At 39.9% G+C, this 22,909-nt stretch overlaps 1 protein-coding gene across 4 annotated transcripts in view; it reads right to left on the bottom strand.

The window, feature by feature from the left end:
- Positions 1 to 22,909, bottom strand: part of prdm16 (PR domain containing 16) — a 196,494-nt gene that overhangs the window by 173,230 nt on the left and 355 nt on the right. For 2 of the 4 annotated variants that reach the window (XM_055510210.1, XM_055510212.1), the window contains exons 2-3: positions 22,124 to 22,163; positions 6,098 to 6,208 (exon numbers count right to left, since the gene is read on the bottom strand). In XM_055510210.1, coding sequence (XP_055366185.1) covers positions 6,098 to 6,105 — 8 coding nt within the window. In that variant the 5' untranslated portion in view covers positions 6,106 to 6,208; positions 22,124 to 22,163. Of the gene's footprint in view, positions 1 to 6,097; positions 6,209 to 16,875; positions 16,894 to 22,123; positions 22,164 to 22,909 lie in introns of those variants that run through there. The other 2 variants (XM_055510211.1, XM_055510213.1) reach the window with 2 other exon arrangements.

Here is a 22,909-nt window from a genome sequence, read left to right as displayed (position 1 = left end):
GGCTATTTAGTGCTTTTTAATGTTCATTCCCCACCTTTTAGTATTCAGAAAGAGAAAACAAACTCAAAAAGAGGCACATAAGGAGAAAGACAGAAAATACTGTAGATAGGAAGAGCAACCTGACTCCATATTGCTCCTGGTTATATGTTAGTGTATTAGCCTCCTCCTCCCTCTGGAGCAGATCGTGCAGTGGTAGCACAGGCAGAGCCTCGATAATGAAAATGTATTGCCTTGCTTATTGATTTCTGTCTTCAGACATTCTTCTGTTGCTTCTGCTCTCACCTTAGCGGTCAGCAGCAGAGATGAATGAATACTGGTGACCAACTTGCTTTTAACACCACAGTTTAATAAAACACACTCCATGGCCAATTTGGTAGCAAAACGGGGTAAAAAGCATTGTCGTTCACAGATTCAGAAATGATTTGGGTTTGAGAGTTGGACAACCAACTAAAGCAGATGAGGGTCTGATTTACCATCATTTAGGGCACTCACTCAAAAGACAAGGGAGTAAATGAATGTCTGAGAATGTCTGTGGTGGTCAGTAGGAGGAGGGATGCATGGGTCTGGGGAACGCTGGGTGAGGGTAGGAAGGAGGGTGCAGAGAGAAAGAAAGGTGTTGGGATTCAAAAGCAGAGTGTGCTTTTATGCAGTGACCGCTGAGTGACAAGGAAACCATTAATGGAGTAGCACTGGCCAAAGGGATTAGGTCCACACATGCATGGCTATTATTCAGGCTAATTAAAGGCTCTTTTTCAGGGAGGCCAGGTTTACTTCTACAACAAAGCCAGCGAAGAAAGAAGCAGGAAACAGCTCAGGCAATTTTGCTTAGCAGGCAAATCTTTAGCATACGTTGATCCGGAGGGGACAATGACTTAGACACTTTGGAGAACCTTGTCAGTGTGAAATCAAATAAATGGCATGTCATTTAAATGCCTTTATTAAAAGGACTGATCCTTCACAATCTTGCATTCAATCTACACTCAATTCATTATATTATAAAGATACAAAAATAAGTAATGAAGTGTAACAACCTCAGTTGGTGGGATTAGGGCGATTGTAGACAAAGTTGGTATCAAATTAATACATGTTTTGTTTTAATGTGATTTTAAACTAATATTTCAGTATCTTCTCAGGCTCAAAACACCAGTACTGCCTGGAATCTAGTTTAGATAGCCAACTCATTAAAACTGATGGATCAGGTGTCCTTGCAACTCACCTGTATGAAACATGAAATACAAGACCTAACCTTAAACCTAAACACAATGACTTTTATTCTAGATGAAAGGTTGCTGGCTGGATGCTGGCATCAACATTACGAGCTGGAGGCAGCAAGATACAGGTGCAGCTAATTGAACTTAAAAAAAAAACAAAAATGCCACAGTTAGTAACTAGCCTTTGTGTAGTCACGCAGTGGTAGGGTCAGGTGTAGTTTTATTAAATAGTGAGATCCAGGAAAATGTGTCCCCTTCAGAATTTAAACTGATTAAAGACCTAGATACAGGCAAATAGATAGATAAAGACAAATAAGTAAAACTGTAAATATTATGAATCGAAGAATTCAAAATCAGAATTCCTATTCAGAAGCATTTTTAATGTCTTCTCAATGTACTAAGTTTGTGTTATACGCTGTGTGTTCTAAGGTTTGTGTTGTGTACTGTAATTACAGCAGTAGTGCAAACTTCAAATTCTAATTAAATTATTTATTAAATGAATAAATAACTGAGTAAATGATAGCAAATATTAAAAGTAATAACACTATAGCGTGACCATTCTGGAGCTTAGCCCAAGCTCAGTCACCACAAGCCCTGAATTAACAAGTCAGTCACTCTAGCACCACAGCTATTTACCAAGTCGTCGATCTGGCCAAAAGACAGAGGCCACCGCACCCCCTTTGCAACACAGGCTGCTATTCACCAACACGGGTGGTACAACACTGGGATCAGTACCGGTTCTGTCCCTGATGGCTGTAAACGGCTGCGCCAAGTATCTTTGCTAAGGGGATTTCACCCTAACAGCTCCTTGGAGATTGCTAAAGGGCCTGTTGGCCCCTGGAAAAGCAAGAGCTTTACTGATGCAGACAGCCCCGGGGACGGAGGCAAGGATATGGGAGGAAGAGAGGGAGGGGGACAGCACTTTGCTGGTTTTACACCCACGCACACGCCACACTGGATCAGTCAGCAGGGACTGCACCTGACAGTTGACGTTCAGCCGACAACGCAGACAAGCATGGGATGAGAGAGTGAGGACCGGAGAACGAGAGAGACAATGTTAGACTACAGTGAATGACAGACAACAGGCTGATGGGAAGAAGCAGGTGTAATGGGGTGTGAAGTGGAAGACCTCAGGAGACAGCGAAAGAGACCATTTGACTGTCAACATAGCGCTGCCTTCACCCCATTTTTTTTTACTTCCTCCATGGATCAGTTATTCACATAAGCTCAGAGACCTGCAATCACAGCAGTGAGACTGCGAGGAATTAATTTAATTAGCAAGAAACATGTGACCACTCTTACCACTCTTAATGCTTAATGTCAAAGAAGAGGCATTGTCTTCAGAAAGGAGTCAGTGGAGATAAATCTTCTTATCTTCTTCTTCTCCTTTGGTTTTTATTATTTACAGATTGTCTTCAATAGACTCAGTCTGACTGGTGCAGTAAATGTTAGCTTTTAAGGAATTGTCAAGTCACATTAAAATAAATAATATAACAAATATTTTAACTCATCCGATGACATGTATCTGTGTATTAAAAAGTCTTACAGCCTAAGCTGAGGTTGTACAACTTAGGTCACAGGTTTGTAACCCTGTGACAACCCATTGTTTCAATCAGTAGCCCTAAATCCACAGGACATTTGCTTGTTAAGTTTACTGAAAATAAATAAGGCTTTTATGATGTGGCAATGGAGAGTAAAGGCTTAGTTATGCTTCCACTCAGACAGCTTTGAGGACAAATGAGTGATTTGGAAATCGGTTTAACTATTTGACCGATACTATGAGAACATGTTTACATAGACTAACCCAGGTTACTGGCAATACACACATGCAGTTATGCATCAGAAGATTTATACTGGCAGCTTGTTTAAAGAGGACTGGTTCCCAGAGTTTGACTACATACAGAATTACAAGATCGCTGTCATTATTTTTGTTTTTTATTGTTTTTTGCAAGTAAGTATAGATGTGTGTGGGGTCAAGGATAGGGTGACTTACTTAGACATCTACCTGACAGTTGGGCAGATCAATAATAGAGCTTAAATCAGCTACATAAACTCAGTTGTACTTCACTTACTGTATCGCAGCATTCAACTGAATCATGATCATATCGACTAGAGAGGATGAATAAACAAACACAAAAACACAACAGTTCTGGTACTAGGGTTTCTCATTTCAATTCAAGTCAATTGTTGTTTATCCCCAGGCCTGACACCCAGACACAGAGGCCAGACATGCAACAGTTCCCTCACTTGCCGCTATTTTACCGCTCATCCATCCATGGCTGGTTCTGAGGAGTCTGTTTTGATTAGCTAATTACGTCGCTCTACCTTCTGTTTGGTCTCTTCATCTGTCTATCTACTCACTCCCTCTCTCTGGTCATGATAACACACAGTAACACAGGAGAGGAAAGAAACTGCTTCTTAATTTTTCCTGACAACCTCCTTTAAACACACAGGCCCAAATCCACACTCTAATTGAAAGCACATTCCTATTCCAAACAAATTAAGCACAATTAAAAGCCCTGAGTTATGAGTATCTATCACTATGCAATGTTTTTGTAAAATTCACTGCGCTTTAGATCAAAGTCTCTCGACCCCTCAGCTTAATTGCCTCATTAAGAGCTCCCTTCTTTGTGCTACGGCCTTCATAAATACAGGCCCTGCTCGTTTCATTTGGGAATTACACTAAAAGACGCCCCTTAAACTAATCGCTTCCACATTTTCAATAAAAGTTCATCTGTTTTTAGGTAGGGAACAGAATGAGATTTTTTTCCCATTTAAAGAGCATAATTTGCAGGGCCCTTTAAGTTTGGAGTGTGATATATCATTTCATTGTGTCTGTGACAAGGCACAAACCTGTAACCATGTTTAGCTACTTTACAGAATGTGCTAAAAAGCCTCCAAAAACATATCAGCTGTATGGTGAAACTCTTAAATGTAAGAGCTCATAACCTTGGATACTTTAGCTTAAGGGTCTTAGGTGTGGCATTTGACACATCATAGCAGGTGACAGGAAGGAGGTGTCACCACCAGGAACCAGCAGATCACATGACAGGAAGATGATTGTGTGCAGCTGAAACGGCTCCCTCTCTACCGTGAGCGCCCTCCTCCTCCTCCTCATCACAAAATGCTACCCGAGCATGGCTGGCTTTTAATTTAATCTTATAAATGAGGTGCGCACTTCTAGACAACATGCTGTTCCAATTTGAAATGGCTGCTTTATTGGGGGACAGCGACACTGGGGAGAGTGAGGGAGAAAGCAAGAGAAAAGAAAGGGCAGAGTGAAAAAGGAGGGGGTTGCGAAGAAAAAAAAAGAAAGCCAGGGGAAAGACGGTGGTATGGAACATTTGTTAGTAATCCAATTCCACATACCATATGGCTTCATTACCATTATGCGGGAGAGAAGACTTCAGTCAGTCTGAAAATAAAGACCTATTTAGCCCCATCCAAACTGACCCCAAATGAGACATGTTTGTCTCTGTGTGACAGTGTTAGTGTTATTGCCCTGCTCATGCATTCTTTGTGGTCGGTTTAGATTGAGCCTGCAGCTGTGCATGGTTACAGCAGTGTGTGTCTATGTGTGTGCGCACGTGGCTGCCTGTGTCTGGGTGTGTGTAAGATAGGGATCGGGCGGTTTCCCAGTGACTGATTATTACGGAAGAGAGGCCTTAGTCATTACTGCAGAGGGAGAGAGAGAGAGAGAGAGAGAGAAGAGAAGGCCCATAAGCCAGCTCCATTCACATGTGAAGATGACTGATAATGCAGGAGCAGCAGGACCCCTCGCTGGGTTCATTGGCCCCTAAGTGCTCCTTTGCTGAATGTGTCCCTTATCTTGCCTTGACAGCAGTAATAGAATATGCATAGCTCTATTAGCATACAAGGTAATGGCACCCTTGAGGGAGGGCACTGACATAAAACTTTAAGTAGAAATCAAAACATTGGTGAAGGCAGAAGGAGAATAAAAGGGGTTATTGTCATCCAGTGCAAACATGGCCAGAGGGCTTCACTGGGACTGCATGCAAGGTATGCTTCCTTCATGCATCCATGCACATGTGTCTGCACACACGGAAGATGTACTTTAAGAAGCTTGATACTGTATGCGTGTACACACACACACACACACACACACACACACACACACACACACACACACACACACACACACACACACACACACACACACACACACACACACACACACACACACACACACACACACACACACACAGTATGCACAGTTACCACAAGTACATAAATAATTAATTATATGAACTGATAACAATTAAAGACGCTCAGATTTAATTCAAGCAGTCGGACTGACTGTGGCATTAACCATGAAGAAATAACAGTTATTTTCATGCACCCCCTTTTTCGAGATCATAAATTATAGAATAAACTAACATAATTACACAAATAAGCCAGACCTTTCCTTGGCTCACTTTTGGGTCATTCTGCCTTTATTCATGCTTTACTCTGATGAGTTCAGGTGACTTGATTATTTCCTCTTGGGTCATTATGTATTTGCAATACGTAAAAGTGCCCTATAGTTTTGGAGAATTTGGAAGAATCTGTGCAGAGTAAAGCCAGTACGCTTTAGAATTAATCATTAAACACTAATGGCATGTTTCTGTTTTCCGCAGTACACACCCATGTCGAAACACTGCATGCTTTGGGTCATGAGCTGTTCCCTTCCTTCTTCATACAGTACATCAAGTTTTTCTTCCTTATTATTCTTTTTTACTTTTATCACTTCAAACATTTTTCCCCAAACATTCCAGCTCTTCTAGGTGTTTTCTGGCCTTTCTGCTCCAGTGTTGTTCACCTTATTACATAGTCAACTGCTAATATATAGCAATATCTTGACTAAACCTTGACAATGATACTCTTACCTCCTCATCTGTTGTCCTTCCCTGACTGAAGGCTGTGAACATTCTTTTTCACCATGGCCAGAATTGTGTGGTTATCCACCTTGGTCATCCTGTGGTCTCCCAGGTCCTTTCCTGTAACAGGGCACAATGTGGATATGTGAGAAGCACACATTGTGTGACAATAGTTTCTACCAAACCCGTTGCTGCAGCTATTATTTTTAAATTCATACAGAAACGACACATGGCCGTGTAAGAAATAAACTCTACGCATAAGAAAGTAATTTACTTCTCACACATCAGTAAAACTGACACAGAGAGGCCAGGTATAAGCAGAGGTCTAATTTAGTCTGGAGGGACCGACAGAAAAGTCAGCTCTTCCACATTAAGTTTTATTAAAGATATTAACCTTGAGGAGGGGGCCAAAAAAGTTGTGTCAGTGAGGGTTAAGAATTAACACCAGAATGAACAGTTCAAATACAAAGTGTAGTGCGCACACACAAATCACATACAACACAGCCTCTTCCTTTCATTGTGTCTTTGTTTCAAATTCAGTAAGTGAGCAAAGCAAAACCAACGCTAATAAGGCAATAATATCAGTAATTGCATCCTCAATTGCAATTATGGTGATTATGGAGTCCTCTTTGATACGTACTTCTGCTGTACTGTCGATACAAGCCATATGTGAACACGGGACAATTATGCTAATCATTCCACACTCAGGCACGAAATTCTAAAGTGAAACTAAGTTCACCGCACTGAGTAGAAACCTCAGTAAAGAATGACCCTCTAATCTTGAAACAGGAGCCATTAGGATGTAAAAATGAGGGTTTGATGCACATCATTGTAGGAAATTCAGCAATGTTTATGCTAATTAGCATAAAGACATAGACTAAAGAGCAATGTTGATGCTACGCTTAATAATATAAAACTGGCACATGATTACACTTTGTCCAACTTTCATAGGCCATTTTGGCCCCAGCTAATGTGCTTGGACTCAAACAGTGCAATAAAGCACATTCTAGCGTTGTAGACCAGGCATTATTTTAAAAAGGCAGACACCATTAGGAGCCATCAAATCCATCTCAAACCAGGCAGCACAATTTCTTTGCTGAGAAAGTGGTAAAACAAAAAGGCAGCCTTTTCTAATCTGAGGCTTATTTAATATGTTTATTGCATGGGTGGCCAGTTTAATGAGCAGTCTCTTGGCTACATCTCTTCAGGAATACAATAGGGATCCATTCCAGCCAGAATCCACCGGGCAAATACAGCATGACAACTGCGCAATGTCAAAAATATTTTGCCTCCATGGTAACGTCAAAGCCTTCATATACGCAATAAATATTCACTGAAAGTGTTTTTTTTTTCTCATTGTTAAGGGTTTCCACATTCAGCTCAGGCTGTGGGGTCCCACTGGTAGGTTGCTCCTGCTGGTTGGTCGGTTTAGTTAAAGATGGATGGGTGTAGAGCAAATACTGTTGTGAGTTTCCTTCTCATCTATACAGATGGTTTGGCAGGGTGACAAGACAAACTGGGCCTGGCATCAAACCCCGACCTCTATTTCATGGTGGCTTAGCACTTTCTTTCTCACTAGATTAAACTTGCCGTGTTACGAGGGTCCAGATTTTCAGACTGATTTACCAATCCAGTGACCAATACATTTTGCCATATTGTGAACTGCAGTTACTGTGGACCACCGAATAAATCCACAACTGCCTTTATTTAACGCAAGAGCAATTCATTCTTAAGGGTGTGACATTAAAATCAAGATGATTGTAACCATTACTGCTAAAGGAGAGTTTGATCCACAAATCAAAAGCTGCATAATGTAGAGTAGAGAGTGTGAATGGGCAAGTATGAGCTTCTTTCTATATGTTTTTGTTTCTTCAGGCCCTGCTGAAAGCCTCTAATCCATAAAGTGCACAGTACACAAGACACTCAGAACAACACACATCCTTTCAAGAAACGGGACCAGAGCCTAGGATTTCCTGGATCTCTGTGCAGGCCCCTTTTCTCCACCACATGTACACATGCATGCCCCCCCACACACACACACACACACACTCACACAGACTCAATCGACAGAGACACAGGACAAGAAATGAGGTGACGCGTACTGCTCTGGTAAATGAATGGGAGGAGTGTGCATGTTACTGGAATTTAAATATGACACTTAAAAGAATCACTAGTTACAAGCTAGGGTAGTTGCTATTCGGTGCTGGTTGGTGCTTGGTTTATCATAGAAGTGTTTGGTTTATCAATAAAAACTTCAACAAAAATACTACTGTATTCATATTTCATAACAAAACTGTTAAAACTAAAAAAATAAAACACTACTGTAAAAATTAGGTAAATGCGACTACTTCATATACTACTTTTATACTGTACACACAGTTTAATTTATTGGTACTGTATCAACAACTACATACCATACACCATACATACCATAATATGCATGTTGTCTTGAAACATTAAATGACACATGATGCCCCACCTCTACATTAATAGATACCTCAACTTTGACCTAGAATTGACCTTACTCTGAGTAGTAAAACATTTCCTAGTTCAATATTTCCCTGTTTTAAGAAAGCTTCAATTCTTATAGTCTAGATATAATCTTGAGTTATGTATGTCAATATGTGTTTTAAACCAGGCCATTTGGCAATGGGAGTTGATTGTGTACAGACACTAAGCACGTACTGCATGTACTATAAATGGTATTGCTTTGTAATTGGTTCTGTTCTGCCTGCTCATATTTCTGCATTTTCTATGTTTTACACATTCATTTTAAGCATTTTACTCAGAAAAGCGTAGCCAGGCAACAGCTGTGTAACTGTTACTACATCAGTGGGGCAAATATATTGCAAACATTTCATAGAGTAGTACCAACCATGACTGCGTTTTTGCATGGTATGCTCCTTTCACGTTCCTCATACAACTTTGTTTATTAAATCGACAAACCTCTAGGTGTCCAACAGGGATTCTAGCCCAAGCACAGCTATGGCTCACTTAAGCATGAGATTGAGTGGACTATGCATACACACAGAAGGAACTATTTTGATTACTTATTACTTAACCTGTAATGCATTCTGACCCTTTTTTGTCTGCATGTCCTGCTCCCCTCGTTCCTCTTCTCCACCCCCACCAAATAAATGGAAAAATATTCACTGCCCGGGGCTACTGCTGAACTTCTCACTCTCTGCATCCAATTTGAAATGGAGTTGCTATGATGTCACTGAAGCGTCCAAACAGAGAGGAAGAGGAAAGGGGAGGAGGCCGGGAGGAAGGGAACAAGAGAGAAGACCCAGCAACCTTCAGACCTCCAAGGTCACACTTCTTAACCCCACTGCAAAAATCCAATAACACTTTATGAATGTTTTAGTTAGAAGTCATTAATGCGGCCAAGCATCTGTTTCAAAAAGAATACAAATGCTGTCCTGCTGTGCACTTTCCCAGCTTCCCTCGCTCTGACACACACACACGCACACGCACAAAGTGCCGCTGGGCACAACAACCTGATGTTTAAGGAAAAAGTAGTCCCTAGGATGTGGCCTCTACGGTGCTAAGCCACAACCATCTCTCTGGAATTGACTGGCCACATATTCATTAGTTAGGTTGAACAACAGGCCTTTTAAACATACCCCTACACAACATCTTTCACAAAAATATTTGCCAGGTCGTCAGCTGCTATTGACTTTAAATAGCAGGTTCATCACACAGGTATATATTTTATGTAGACAGATCTAGCTGTTGAAATAACACATGTATTGTTACAGTATTAATTGAAATGTTCATTGTGATTATTTGTTAAACAGGAATGTAATCTTTGGAAACAGCTCTAACCTCTGGTCCAGTTTTGTAAAATCCCTGGAATCACATTATTGGTGCTTAAAATGAAGGTGGTTATGTTTTCACCTCCTTGCAGGCAACTGGAGAAGGGTGTGAATGGTCTCTTTGAAACTGGATGTCAGAAGGCTGGTAGCAGCATTCTGAACCTCTATATCAATTGTTTTACAAATGGAATATTTAAGATTAAGTGTAATGAAACCCCTCTCTATATAATGAGTGATAGGACAGGCAGCAGAAAGTGAAACAAAGTTAGCGTGAATGTAAAAGTCAGCTAAAAAATGGTGAAATAATCCCAGTGGTTTTAGTAGCAGAGGCTTCTAGCAGAGGTCTGAGTGTTGCAGACCTCTGAGTGGATTAAGTAGTAGACCTATATTTCCAGCTAGAACAGTCCCTCAAGCATGACTCCTTACCAAATGCTGCCCGACACACTCTGCAAGCTACATGTTCAATCCAATTGGTAGAAATAAATTCAGTGAAACACTATGAGAATGCCTGCATTGGCAAAAGGAGCAAGTGTTTGTGTGTTTGTACCTGCACTGTGTACATCAGTATCTCTGCAGCACACAAGTGAGTAAGAAGGCTCAGCAGTTTAAATAATCCAATAGGGTTGTGTAACCTCCTATTTACCTGTGTGGGAGCTCATAGTCACAGGAGAAAAGGCCACAGGGAAGAAGGGAATAGAAGTGTAGCAGTAGCCATGATGATGATGGAGTGTCTACAAATATGACTCCAAACAGGGTCATTTTGATTTGGCGGCAATACACAAAGGCTGGCCCGTTAACTCCTGACCTTTTGAGTGTGACCTGTGGGGGAAGGGTCTATCTGCCGAGAGAGGACCGAAAGAAAGGGAGAAAGAGAGAGCGAGGGGCTGTGCAGTGTCAGGCCCATTATGACCCGCTAAAAACTCGGGCCGCTCTCCTGCGAGGAGTCATCCATCATCGGGGCCTCTCTAATCAGCATGTTTGTCACTGTAACTAAACAGTGGGCTGAGCCACATCGCCACGCTATTGGCCCTGACAGGGAGAAATAAATCTGCTGCCGGCCAATGGGCTGCAGGCAGCCGAGCGTGACAGAAAAGGTGACAGACTCTTGAGGTCTCAACTAGTGCGAGATTAAGGGAAACTAGCCCAGACTCTGGAGCAGAGGAAACATTTGAACAGTTTTACTGGTCTTTAGGCAGCAGTTGAGGCTGGGGCTGCAGTGGCGTGGGTGTTGAAAGTAAGAATGCCTTTAGTTCCCCTTTCGCCCCAGACAGGTCCATTTGTTCAGTTAGGAGGAACTCTGGTTCCCTTTGTAAAAGGCAAATGACTGTGATCTTTTCACCTTCTCCACAACATCTCTGAAGTGAAAATCTTTGTGACTTTCAAACGGGATTAGCCCTGGCATTCAAGAGAAAATAAAAACAAACCAAGACAAATTTAAGTGAGCATATGAAATTACAATTGCAACACAATCAGCAATTTACACAGATGTGCTTTAAAATTTGCACAACAAAAGTTTAATGTGTAGATTACAATATAATGTCTAAACTGTAATAAATACTGACTAGTTTATGAAATCACAATAAATAAATAAATTACAGATTAACAACTCTGTAAAAATATTACTTCTGAATTGTTCACACATTGTACAAAACTGTCTCTCCTTAACATGTACGTGAGAAATATTGTTGTTTTCACTTGGTCTCTACTGTACAAAGGCAATTTATTCCACTGAGCCTGCTTACTGTTGCTTACATGTCAGTGGGGAAAGCTGTACACAGAAGCTAAAAAGCTGCAGTTATTTGACCACTTGGAGCAGGGGGCTTTTTTCCACTCACAACAACTCACAGCTCAAAAGGGGGAAAACAAAGTTTTCTAGATGATGCAGTGCCTTTTACTACCAACAGCTTGAAAAAATTCTGGGAAATCTCAGGAAATCACAACTGGCACTGTTATTTTGAAGGTTTGATGGCTTACATCATAACATTGTACTCCTTGCGCTCTCCTCTGGTCTTCAGCAAACCTAGCTGGTGGTGGTGCTGTACTGTACTCAGAAACCTCCCTCACAAACATATTTAACACACAGCTCTCTGCTAACAAGCTGACAGCACTATCGCACTTTGCAGGGTTTCCACTCCCAAAATACTATACAGAGAAGGCCAGCACTTTTTGAAACACACAAGTTTGTCACAGTGGCCCTGCAGCTTCCTCTGTGCCTTATTTTAAAATCAAAACCATTCGGTTGCTTTTTTTGAGGACATATTCCTAAAAAATGCATGTAAACTGGTTTAACCCTCTGTGGAATTATGGTATCCATATGATAATATGATTTTATTGCAACAGAATTCCAATAATATTTATAAAATATAAATAATAATAAAAATCTAAATAATATTTTGGCCTACAGTAGCTTGATGAATGTGATAACTTATGTTTCAGAATTGTTGGTGTCTATGAGAAGGGCCAAAGTAAGGAACCAAAGGTTAAAATGTTTTAGCCTTTCAATGGAAGCTTTAAATTTTGTACATGGTTCTTTATTGACTTCAATATTAGCAAATAATACCAACAGAATTACATATTTATCTATTAAGAACTATTTTTAACAGGACTGGCCATAACTTAATTGCATTTCACACTCCATGTCTTACACTGGTAGCGGGTTTCAAGAAGGGGGAGCACATACATATACTTGTTTCGGCAAAGCAAAATGACACTATATCAAATCAAGCATTTCCATATGTGGACTGTTGCTGCTGCTGCTGCAGTGTATGGGCAGGGCAACAGACATAAAGGTGGGTTGTGCTCTTCAGCTTAAGAGAGACAGAGGCATTCTGTGATCTCTGGAGCCTCCTACTGAGTGACATCAGGAACTGTCCCTTATAATGTACTGGGCTGTACGGGACACGTTAAAGGCTATAATCCACCTACTAGAGACTTTAGAAATATTGAATAATAGGGAAACACTGCTGATTTATCATAAAGAATCATCAGCTACAGCTAAAATTAGGACATACCATTACTTCTTACCCTGAACAGCAGCTGTTAATCAGGCAGTTCAACTATGCTTGTGCACACAAAAAGTGGAGGGGGTGCATAGGCATGGGAGAAAGACTTTGAAAAGTTAATAAGTTCTGCCATACCATTAGATGTGTGAATGCGAGCCATAAATCTGAAGGCCTCTCTAGACTTAACTGGAGGGCGGCTAAAATAATTACTGTTGTGTGTGGTGTTGGGTAGTCTTCGATAAGAGTATGTGTTGTGCATTACAGTGCGAAACCACATGTTGCAGATTCACAGTCAGAGATGGTATGACCCTATTGACGCTCATCACTCACCTCTTGTAGTATAACAGACATTACCACTTCTAAGCTTACAGAAATTCTTTCACCCACTTTGCCACAGTGTGGGTCAGTGGCTCAGACAGTGGCCTTTTACTGGAAGCCCCCCTTTGCCAAGCAGGACTACAACATGTCAAAAGCTAAATGAAGAATGAGTGATGAAGTGGAACAGGGGAGACCAAGGACCAGCCCAGCTGGCGAAATGGTGAAACTTTTGTCCTTCTCCCTCCTTCACTGACCCTCCCTCCCCACCCTAAATAAAAAGGAGGGGACCTCCAGTTCATGAGTTGGCACACGTTAGAGCTCAGGAAGTCCAAGAGACGCCTCTGCCTGCCCTGAGAGTGAAATCTAAAACCAGTGACATAGCCAATACATGTCATATTCTCTCAGTCAAGAATGGTTTATTTTCCAAGGAATTTTAACTTAAAACCTGTTCTTTATAATTATCTTGATTTGTTTGAAAAACCAAGGTAGATAGGTTGGGCCCAGTTGCCAACAAGAGACCACTGTTATGTTTGGATGTTAAAAAAATATATGCTTCCAGCAAAACATAATTTTTCACATTTCCAAAACAATGACAAAATGTCTGTGTTTGTGTTACTCAAAAATTCAGCGAATATGTACAAAAGAACCAATATTGGTGCATCAACATCTACAGAAAAACAGTCCGCATTCAGTCTGAGTGCATATGTGTGTTTGGAGTTACTCCAGGTGTGGTTCTCCATCTAAATAACCCCAGTCATTGAAAAGGGCCAGCGAGAGTCTGATCCAACTGCTCCCTGCTTTTGGCTAAAGCTCCAGGTCTCAAGGAGACATTTTTATGTAAAGGAACAACAGGAATTACTGGATATTCTCCCAGAGCTGTGCTGAAGCAGATTGTAGGAAACATTTTTAAACTTGTGCAACTGAAGGTTTTAAATGGTCTATAAAATCAGATTCCCCTCATTTTCAGTAACAAACACAAGTATCATTTTCTGCCAACGACTCGCTGTTGCGTTGTCATTCTACCAATAATTACTGGCTTCCTGTGGTGTAAATTTCTAAGCATGGTGTTGTAGGAATGTCATTCTCATAACTTTGTTACAGCAAAAACACTGCAGCTTGTCTATTTATTACTAAAGGGGTATAACTATTGATACTATGAGCTCAATACCCTAAAGGCCATTGTACCAAAATATCATACAATAATTACTACTACTATATACTGTATATTGGTCTATGTCGTGTGGAAAACACACTGTTAGAGTAACTAGAATAGGTCAGAGGTTTGTTTTTGCCCAATTATGTGACCACCTATAGCCATTAGAGTCATCTTCCATAGGGTTTGCATAGCAATGTGGTTACATATGACCTGTTTCACTTAATTCATTAGGGTGGTGATTATGTTACTACATTTGATAAGCTTAATAGACTACTTTCTACTACTACTTTTTTCATGTAATTTAGACCAATGAATCACTATTTAAAATAAAGGATCAAACTTAAATATAGACTGACAAGTATATTACAATCATAACCATAGCCTGTCATTGCTTATTGTTACTACTGTAGGTTTAGTAAAAAAAAAAAAATACATCTGTTCCTTTAAAAGTTCTTGTTACACTATTAACACCAAGTTGGTGAGGCTTGGCGTAGAAGAGGTGGGGGCAGGGGGGGCTCCACTCTTCTGTTTAAAAAACCCTGAGGTATTAGGGTGGACTAATCTTTAAAAGGTTAATTTATTCATAGAGATTTTGACAGAGATGTATGGCCAAACCAACATCTCAGGCACCTCTTCCCAGAGGGAGACGACTTGTGCAAAGGACAGAGAGGGAGAGAGGGAGAGGGGAGGAGGGGAAAGAGGGGGAGTTAGGCAGAAAGATGGAGTGCACCAGAGAACCAGAGTGGGGAGTCAACATGCTATAAACACAAACACATAATTACCTCGCAGGGGCTGACAATGACTCTGGCCTTTAACCCAGTATACTTAGAGCTCGCCAGTCCTTTAGCTCAGGAAGGCAAATGTAAACTCTGCAAACTATGCACATAATGTTTAAATAATGCAGTGAGAATTTGTACTGTCCAGATCTTCCTTTTCCATTTTTGCTATTAGCATCAAAAAACAGAAAAATCTACAGTGTGCACAATCTCAGAATTTGCCTTTTGCGGGTAAAGTAAAAAAAAATGACTTTTTTTTATTCTACTTTTCATAGCATGACTGTGACACAAATCTATAGCACTACCCAATCATATTTAGGTCTTGCATTGTACTACCAAGTTAGCTACTGTACTGTGCGTTCATAAACTATTTAGTTATAAAGAGACTTAGTGAGCAGATCGGTGAAAACCAAAAACCTAAACTCAAAGGCAGTATAAAAACTCAAAGGCAAAAATATGAACACCAGGATGAAACGTTCACATTCACTTTGTTTTTATGTGAACTAATGTCAAAATAACCCCCCATGCTTGCACATACAGTGCTGTATATGCCAAGCATATAAATTAATGGTGTTTTTATATAAGACTAGACTTAAATTAGAGACTGTGGTTTTATGATATACTATTCTTAGTTTTTTTTGAAAGCAACTTGAATGCTTTGACTGAAATAAGATTTACTGAAAAAACAAACAGGTGAAATTATTTGAGTGCTTGTTTAAAGACAAAAATATTAGAAAATAAAATCCAGCTGTCACTGCCATTGTTAAAACAAAGGTATTGATAGTAGAACATTCAAGTCTCTTATAGGAAAACTTCAGGGGTCCTATTGAGAGTTTATGACCTTTGGAATAATATACAAATACCCATTGGAGTAGACTCTTAAGGCAGACAGCAGACGTGAAACTGCATACATACTGTATAAACCCTTCAGTTTGAGTTTAATGATGCTGAAAGCCTAACATTAAGATTTTGAACTGCCAATCTTTTATGGTGAGGGCTTGCTCTGTAACATTTAAAAGACTTACATAAACAGCAAATTCTAAACATTAGGAATGAAGTGATGCATTGTAAAGCTCAATTGACAACATCTGGTTTCATCAACTAGAATTAGTACTCAAGTACTTATTATCTGATTTCAAACGTGTATTTGCCAACATACAAAGTTGTATTTGTTAACAACATTTTGCAAAAATGTTAATGTTTATTACAATTTTAAACCTATTAGTAAGGTCATGCCTTGTTATCCAAATAATTAAAACAGAGACTCAAAATCAATTGAAATCAAAGAAAGCGTGTGTTGTAAAACTTTCATTTCTTCAATGAAATGTCTCAGTGACTAATAATTTCCTTCACATTTTCAAAGTGTGACCTTCAAATTTGGGTAAAGTCTTTTGGAAATAAGTACTAAGCATCTTTCTACTTTCCTATACGACTTACAGTAGATCTGTGTCATACAGCTGTTTAGAAAAGAAGGGATATAAAGAAACACTTTAAGCCTGGTACAATGTGAATATCCCATCTTATCATCCAAAAGTAACTTTAAAGTCATAACTTTGTTTAGTCTCATCTGGCATGATTCACTCCTGTTATTCTGTATATGGCCACAGTACCCAGCAGAGGCATCACTCGATGTGACCTTGAGGAAGCCATTATTCTCACAACTAATCCAGCTCAGTCCCACATCCAAAGATGACAGTGGTAATTGTGGTAAACTCACAAGACAGCGATGCCTTACTGGAAAGAGATGGCAAGTTGTCAACGGTCTGTAAATGAGAACAGGTTTAAGAAATAAGGTGACATTTAGGGTAGTGACCACGACATTGGTCCTAATGATATGAATCTGCTGTACTGAACTACACAGACGTGGCCTGGAGAGCCCGTCTTTGGCACCGACACGCTAAAGAGGAGAAGGTGGGAACAAATCCCTAACTTCTCTTTCACCTTTTCTCCCTCCTTAGCCTAGACATTTTGGGCCATGCTGGTCTCTTACACTCCCTGTCTACCCTGTACCTTTGCTCTGGGCGCATCTAATTTAAAGCGATCTCTGGGCTGAGAGAGTTCCGTTTCTTCTCTAATCCCTCCACTGGGGGAGGCTCACATGGTCTCAATTATCCCCACCCCACCTCAGAACACTGGGTCCCCTCTCTGTGCTCTCTCTATCCGTCTCACCGGTCTGCTCCTCTGCCAACGTACCGGCCCGGGCCCTTTTTCAGCAGTTTATATTATTAAGCACACACTGCTGAGTTCCTGTCCTTCACAGGGGCCTGGAGATGTTATCTCCTCTGCCGCCGTATACAGTTACCACCAAAATATTCCATAAATTAGTTTGGGATTGGCAATTTGGAATATAGAGGTGGAGGCTGAGGTGGACAGGCATTGGTTGGGGATGGAAGGATGGTGGGGGCAGTGGTGGAAGTAAGGATCAGTGTAAGTAATAGCACAGGAGGATCTCCTTGTGTTTACACTGGGTGGAGAACCACTAGAAGGTATGTCACCGGTGAAGTCAATAAAAAAAAAAAAAAGGAGAGTACTTTAAGATTTTGAGAGAAGCAGTAAAGCCTCTGAAAAGACTGACTGTGGGTTTGGATGCTGCAGGAGTGTGCAGTAGTGTGTGTGCATCACCCTCCTGTAATTAAACAAAGCCCGTATTTGGACAAGTGACTTTTCAGGCCCTGAAATGTTCTATCAATCCCCAGAGCACAGAGAAAGGTCCTGAGCCAGGACATCCATGACCAATTAGATTAAGAGGAACCTGTGCGGTCTCCAAACAATGGATCTCAGAGGATTTACAATAACACAAATATGGCCTCTGACACAGCTTTATCACTTCAAAAGAAACCGTTACGTTTTTTAGGTGAAGCAGTTAAAGACCGATATTAACAACCACAGCTTATTAACATAACCCACTCCTCCAACATCCCTACCCTTAAACAGCACAAGATCTGGGCACTATGACTTCAGAATTAATTTGCATAAAAGTCATACACACAACACTCCACTTTTAACAGTAGGTAACATTTGCTTTAAGACTTTCTATATGGCCTATATAAAACTACAGAGAAACTACTACAATCCAGTCCCTTATCTAAGCTAAAAAGTATTAAAAGGTTTGAGAAAGATATACTGTACATGTGAAAAAGGGCCAAATGACAAGCTGTTAGGATACAAGTGTGTAGGCATTTAATTAAGCAAAGCAGAGCAGGTAATACCTAGCATTTGAAATAAGAGGGAAATAGGGGCACTAGGCCTGGGTCAATGGTTCAGCCTTAACCTTGGGGCTGACTGATCTGAATTCTGTTACTGGCTCGACTCCATGCATGGCTAATGTGGCACACATTCTTTAATTAGGGTTGACCTCCTAGGGTACTAGGGGTAGGTCAAAACATTAAGAAACAGAGAAGGGGAATCAACTTACTAATTAACAGTGTTCATTAAGATCCCTGTGAGGGAATTGTGAAATGTTCTGAACCAAAAAGGAAAGAAAAACAACAGGCGGCTTCCGTCTGGACATCAATTCTATATATGCAGTAAAGAAGTTTTGCTTTGTGTCTATTTACTTTCAACAAACAAAAGAATTTAGTAATAGTTATTCAGATGAATATATTGTCCATATGCAGTGTTTAACATACAGCTAATAACATTTCTGGTATATACTGTAAAGCTATTTCTTGTTTGATAGCTAACAACTATGGTGGCGTTACTTGCATGAGCTGAGACTGTTGGTGCTTTATGAGTTTACTGTCTAAATTACAGTAAGTGAAGCAAGTATGCAGAGAAGCTGAGACTTCCCGCTCCCTGGACACTTCCTGCAGCTTTACCTGGGGAATCTCGAGGCATTCCCAAGCCAACCAGAAACCTAGTCCCTCCAGTCTGTGCTGCCTGCCAACCTGGGTCTTTTTCAGGGCCTCCTCCCAGTAAAATTCCCAGGGAGGCACCTGAACCAGTACTTTACCTAAAATGGTAAGTTAGATATTTTATGTTGTCTAGGTTATAATATAAAAATGAATGTGAGATTTGCAACTTAGTCAACACAGCATGCATACGTTATTTAGAAGTGGGGTTGTACAATATAATAATGATGCCTGTGTTGAAATTAAACGTGCCTTCATTGTGCTAGAATCTGTTGTCTGTGGATTTTCTCTGCAACATTATGAACATTTAAGAGAGAATGTTAACTATGATATTCAAAATTAAAAAGTATTTCTTCAGACAAACTCAGTTTGCTATTTTTTTGTGAGTTACTAATAGATTTTCTGACAAAAAACGGCGTCTTCAACACAGCTGTTTAATGAACATCAGCAACTCACAACTGTGAGCTGCTGATGTGTCATACTGAATCAAAATAAGTAAGATGCATCTGGTCATAGATAGAAAAATGAAAATTTTCACAACTGACATTAATTTGAACCTCAAACATGGCTCGTCAAACTTGTCACTTCATTCTTCTTCCTTCATGCGTTTGTGGCTGTATTTTGTTGGAGAAAATCTACTCTCGGTTTTAGTTTCCTGATACATATAAAATGCACAAAGTTGGACAAGAATGTTGCACTGGAGTCAAAAAGGAGCCCCTGAGTCCCTGTCGATAGGGCACCAGATCCTGATGTGGAGCTGCAGAGACGGCCTGTGTTTGTCTGTCCTCCACTCTGGAACATGTGGTTTTAGTTACAGAATGTTTTACTGCTCAACAATGTTTCTGCCTTGGAGCTCGGCACACTGCATAAAGACTACTTTGTCCCCTGATGCCCACACGGGAAGAGTCTACACCGTTGCGTGCATGCGTGCGTGCGCACATACATACAGTACATCCACAATTTCATTATGACATCAGCAAGGCCGCTGAGCCTGTGATGGTAAAAGGTGCCAAGGTACGCTTTCTCAAAAGGCACAACTAAAAGTCTAAAGTAATATTTAATATTGTCCTGTTCCTTTGTCCTGATACTTAAGCATAATGTTCTGTCTGCCGACATGTCCACCATATACTGTAATACCAGTGCCTGCTTAAAGCATGTGGCATAACCAAATCCCTGGCTTATGACAGACACTGTACCAAAGTGAAACCAGACGTGCCACCAAGCCATGTGCACAGCGCTGAAAGTAATAAAGATCAGACATACTGAGCAGCACATTTAATAAAACAATGAAACAAGAACTTAAAATAAGTGGAATCACACATGTGCATGTGAAAGCAAATAAAAATTCAATACAGAACTGTAAATTGCCGAGTTGTAACAATGGTATCTTATCAGCTAATAATCCAGTTTGTGAAAGCGTACGAAGAAAAGGGGGTGACAAGTGAACACATTTAATGTAACTAACACGGCATCACACCTGTGGTTCTGTTCATTCACACTGGTCTTTTACAACAAGAAAATGTGATCGTGATCTCATGGCCCTATTGGAAGGAGGTGATTAGCACACCCAGGAGTGCAAAGTGAAAGACAAGTTGGAGGATGTCTGGCATGAAGTCACTGTGGCTGTCACTTGGCACACTTAAATCACGTTCTTCAGAACTTAAGTGGTGCTAAACATTGGTCCTATGCATTGACAGAGCTGGTGCAGAGAGGCCATTTAACAGTTTCAACCCACTGCTATGTTTAAACCCAATTCCCCAGCAGCAAATTTATCCAGCCCAACAAGCCCCAACTAATACTTGCGTGACAGAGTCGCACACATTTTTATATTACTCAGTCTGCTGAACTGAAACATCATCAATCACTTTATTTAGAAACTGTGAATTACACCAGAAATTCATAAATAACTCCGATGCCCCTGGTGCAGTTGAAAAGAGTGCAACCTTCAGGACTAACTGTACATGAGTGTATCAGAAGCCCTGTGTGTACAGATGACTTAGTTGTTTTAACTTCAAAATTCCATGTTTAGGCTAAATATCTGTCCTTACACTTATTGTAGCATCCATCTAACATCTAAAATAATTCTGCCAGTAACTTACAGTAGCATTGGTTTCCCCAGTATGGTAACACATGGGCAAGAGGTAAAGCAGAGCCACAGAGAGGCATCCATGAATTCTCCAATGGTCCAACTAATCACAGGCCAGAAAAGGCTGAAAGGTTACATTTGTTCAATATTACTGCTCGTTTGCTTCAGTGCATGAAGTGGAAAACTCACACCTGCTGGTGTGGCAGGCTAAGCCAGCCACTGCTGCGACCGAGGCTGTTTCCTATCACAGACCATCTGTTCAATGACAATGCAGATTTTTGTTCTGTTTTCTGACAAATTCATTTTACGTGTCAGCACTGACAACATCCCATGCCCTTGCACTGCATCTGATGGGAGTTAAACCAGAAGCCTGTTCACATTAGGAACCTAGTGTCATGAAACATTAACTGTACATGTATCAACTGAATGTTAATCAGCATTTAAGATTTAATACCAAGCCTGTATAATTCAGCTCTAGTAAACTTAAGTTCTTAACCCCCCCCCTTTTTTTCTTTATTCTTAACCAAATAAATATATCATTTTTAGTTTACAAAACAAAACATACACAGACTAGTTGTAAAATAATTATTGTCCAGCAGCAACCTACAGTAATATGTAGAAAATGACTCAGTGTAATGTTCTGTATTTTTTCATTCACCAATTCAAAAATAAGGTCCCATATATTGTTGACTAATATATAATACGTCTTAGATATGCCAGTACATGTAGTGTGTTAGAATAGGAAGTATGCTTGTGTTTTACTGTGGTAAATTTAAGGTTAAATAAACATATGGTTCCAATTCCTTTATTGGAGTATTTTATTCTGCTGTTAAAGCAGCCTTTGCTATTAAACAGTATTTTACCACCACCTTGTGGTTAAACGTAAAACATCACCTTGCTGTCATTTAGTAAATATTCTTGTCAGGTGTCACAATTCACCATTTAAAAATAAGGATATAGAAATATTTAAAAGAGAAACATCATGAGAAAAATCACATGAGCAATGTCAACACAGATTATAATCTTACCTCTTTTGGAGTTGTTTGACAAATTCCCCATTGGTCTCACCTGGAAATATAGAAAAAGATTAACTAATGATCTATACTGTAGCTCATGAAAATTCCCCCTTTCTACACTTTAAACAGCTACAAAATATAATAATGGCTTACTGGTGAACAAGATATTAAAAAAAGGTGTTAATGGCATTTGACCTAACAATCTATATGCAATATTAATCAGTGTAATTTGAAGGCCTTGTCAAAGTTTCCCTAACTAATTAATAAATAATGTGAATTATTAGTGTGATTTAACCTAAAGCATTACATCAGTTGAGGACTAAAGTGTTATATTTTGTTAAGAAAGAGGCTGTGAACTGAAGATTAAAGCTCTTCAATAAATAATACAACAGTTCCTGATGGAAGGTAAACGACAATACTGTATTTTTTAACAGTAGAAGACTTGATTTCCTGTGTTACCTATAAAATTACAATACAAAGAGAGCAATACTTCTTTAACTTAGGTCAAAGAAACAAAAGCAAAGTTTTTAATTATATACATTAGTTGTATGTAACATTAGTTTGGAGGCACAGTGACGTTTTAATTCAATGAAATATGAGCGGTTTATTTAAAAACAGTCAAGGAAATGTGTTGAGCTAAATATGACATAAATAAAACGCTAGCTAGCTGTACAGAAAGAGTAAACAGATAACGCACCTGCTTTACCTGTGCTGTTAATTTAACGTACAATGAAAAACTATACATCGTTGAATGATGTTTTTTAAAGGCTCACACTGAAATATGAGCACCTCGAACAA

The sequence above is a fragment of the Betta splendens genome, chromosome 7 (assembly GCF_900634795.4).
Source record: "Betta splendens chromosome 7, fBetSpl5.4, whole genome shotgun sequence".
In the NCBI taxonomy this organism is placed as follows: Eukaryota; Metazoa; Chordata; class Actinopteri; order Anabantiformes; family Osphronemidae; genus Betta; species Betta splendens.
This window is presented reverse-complemented; position numbering and strand designations above follow the sequence as displayed.